This window comes from Oratosquilla oratoria, chromosome 19 (genome assembly GCF_046742065.1).
Source record: "Oratosquilla oratoria isolate Oo_2021 chromosome 19, ASM4674206v1, whole genome shotgun sequence".
NCBI classification, from domain to species: Eukaryota; Metazoa; Arthropoda; class Malacostraca; order Stomatopoda; family Squillidae; genus Oratosquilla; species Oratosquilla oratoria.
Window position 1 is genome coordinate 17,939,221 of NC_134795.1, and position 2,758 is coordinate 17,941,978.

The 2,758-nt window shown below is 40.0% G+C and overlaps 1 protein-coding gene across 2 annotated transcripts in view; it reads right to left on the reverse strand.

The window, feature by feature from the left end:
* Window positions 1–204: 204 nt before the first annotated feature.
* LOC143035758 (uncharacterized) overlaps window positions 205–2,758 on the reverse strand; it is a 38,023-nt gene continuing 35,469 nt past the window's right edge. For both annotated transcript variants that reach the window (XM_076202689.1, XM_076202688.1), the window contains exons 6-7: window positions 2,625–2,758; window positions 205–1,926 (exon numbers count right to left, since the gene is read on the reverse strand). The exon at window positions 2,625–2,758 is cut by the window's right edge and continues 165 nt beyond it. In XM_076202689.1, the coding sequence (XP_076058804.1) occupies window positions 1,710–1,926; window positions 2,625–2,758 (351 nt within the window). In that variant the 3' untranslated portion in view covers window positions 205–1,709. The remainder of the gene's footprint in view (window positions 1,927–2,624) is intronic.

The following is a 2,758-nucleotide window of genomic DNA, read 5'->3' on the forward strand; positions in this document are numbered from 1 at the left end:
AAGAAATAAAGTTATCAGCATTATTCTTTAAGTGCTGAGAGAGAGAGAGAGAGAGAGAAAGAGAGAGAGAGGGAGAGAGAGAGGGGGGGACAGCAGTGAATGAGCCAATAAAAGAGGTTATGGATTTAAAAATCAACACATTTTTACTAAATAAAAATACAAACATTATGAATGTTTTTAATATTAAATACATAATCACGAAAACAGGTATACATAGTATCTACTGTCTGTGGACGTGAGGTCAGAACAAGAACAGACCAGTTCACTTTGTAAAAGAAAGAAAAAACGATATTACGTCACTTGGAGGTGCAATAAAGTTTTTTTTTATTATTCCTTGTTGTCTATGATTATCAATCACTTCTCTCCCTAAAAATATAATTTGAATGAGTGATTGGCAACTCGCTCGCATCCTTATGACGTCATATCGTTTGTTTTCTTTCCGATGTGAAAAAACCAACTCGACCTAACACTCCGTTCAACGGAAAATATATCTATTTCTTTATTTAGAAACTATAGTTTAGGGACATCTAGCGGCCTGCGCTTTCACTATAGCTAAATAAATATTCAAAAATTAAATTATATTGATGTACACATGATAACGCAATATATCTCAAGTGATGGCACAATAGAGGGAATGTTAGGAATAAAGGTGGGGAAGTGGGCTACGAAATGGCGCCTGAATTGCCAACAATACGTCGATTTCTGTTGTAATTATTATTTTTTTTAAATAAAGTTTGATTTCTCACAAGTTCTACCTATTCTATACTTCTTCCCTCAAAACGGATGTTATTTTAGTATAGGCTTGGTATTTTTCTTTATACACATACATGCACACACACACACACACACACACACACGCACACAGAAATACATACACAAAAAATAAGCCTGAAACCCTGAGTTAGAAAAGAAGAAATTCAAACTTCGTGGACGATATGATCTGAGAAACTACAAATTATGACTCAAAACATGACTAAAACTGAGCAAATATAGACAAAATGAAAATAATCCAAAATAGATAGTAACTACTCATGGAAATGTCAAATAAAAACAATAATGAAAAGATAAAAAGAAAACGAGGCCTTAGACAGTAACAGCGGACGTAACCCATATGAATATGAGCAAGACCTCCGCTCGATCAATCTTCAGTACTACTACCACTGAGACCCCGTTCACACTAGCGGTTTCAACCGCGGCGGTTCAAATACAGTGTAAGTAAATGGAGGCGTTCACACACAACCGAGCAGTTTTTCCTTGACTATGGGGTACCACCGCGGTTTCCGCGCGGTTCAAACCGCTAGTGTGAACAGGGCCTTTAAGGTACATATCAGTATCTGGTGGAGAGCGTGGGATCCTCAATTGCACCTGTTAACTGAATGAGCAAAAAATTTTCCAGTCTTACTCCAAATCTCGATGCTAATTCCTTCCGTGGTGTTCCTGACCAGTATCCTACAGTAAAAATGTCTGAAGGTTAATTAAGAATATATATATATATGTATATATATATATATATATATATATATATATATATATATATATATATATATATATATATATATATATATATATATATGTATATATATATATATCGATCTCTTACGACGGCCTTTGACACCACAAAACTATCGACGAGTTTCGGGGTTCGACTTGGGGTCCCTCTAGTTGAAACAAGGAGGCAACGCCCGCGAGCCTAAGGTCCGTGGGGGTGTTCAAGGCGATATTTGGTTGAAGGGCCAAGGGAGTTTATCCTTCCAGGGAAATCCGTCCGGATAGTGGCGGTAGAAATTGTTAAACACGTCGATCATGTCCTCGGGCGTGGTGGGGCAGCGCGGGTACAGCGAGTCGCAGCGGGTGCCCGTGTAACCCTGGTAGGCCGCTCGCATGTACGGCGAGAAGGAGTAGCGGGACGACATTTGGTTGATAGCTCTGCGCGGGAGAGAGAGAAAAAACAAAGTCATTTGCGTCATCCGCTTTGTCCCTGAAAGCAAAAGAATGTTTTCTACTAATTCCATATTATATGTTCGCAGTTGTTGTTGTTGTTGTTGTTGCTGTTGTTGTTGTTGTTGTTGTTGTTCCCAAGATAGGCTGGATGGTGTGGCCGCAACGCACTGTCTGTTGTTGTTGTTGTTGTTGTTGTTGTTGTTGTTGTTGTTGTTGTTGTTGTTGTTGTTGTTGTTGTTGTTGTTGTTGTTGTTGTTGTTGTTGTTGTTGTTGTTGTTGTTGTTGTTGTTGTTATGGACCTAGTTTACAAGCGCTTCTACCCTCGCCCTCTGCTCTCCTCCACTGTTGTTGTTTCGTTAGAACAAAATTATAACAGATTAAAATCATTTTATATTGGCTGCGTTTTATGAGTTTGTTTTGTGTACTTGTGTGTGTGTATATATATATATATATATATATATATATATATATATATATATGTGTGTGTGTGTGTGTGTGTGTGTGTGTGTGTGTGTGTGTGTGTGTGTGTGTGTGTGTGTGTGTGTGTGTGTGTGTGTGTGTTTCCATCTGTAGTCAGTGAGATATTGTTAAACCGGGAAGATCCGGTCCTTCCGCAGCGAAAAAATTAGAGGGGACGACGCACCCTGGGTTGCTCAGACTGAACCCTGAGCCACTCCACTCACCCGAACACCCTCTTGAGGTCCCAGCCACCGGTGAAGCTGTCGAGGCTGAAGAAAGCTCTTCCTTCTTCGGGGCTCTCGTCCGCACTTCGTTGACTCCTCCTTCGGAAACCGCCGCCGCCGCCGCTCCGTCTCTT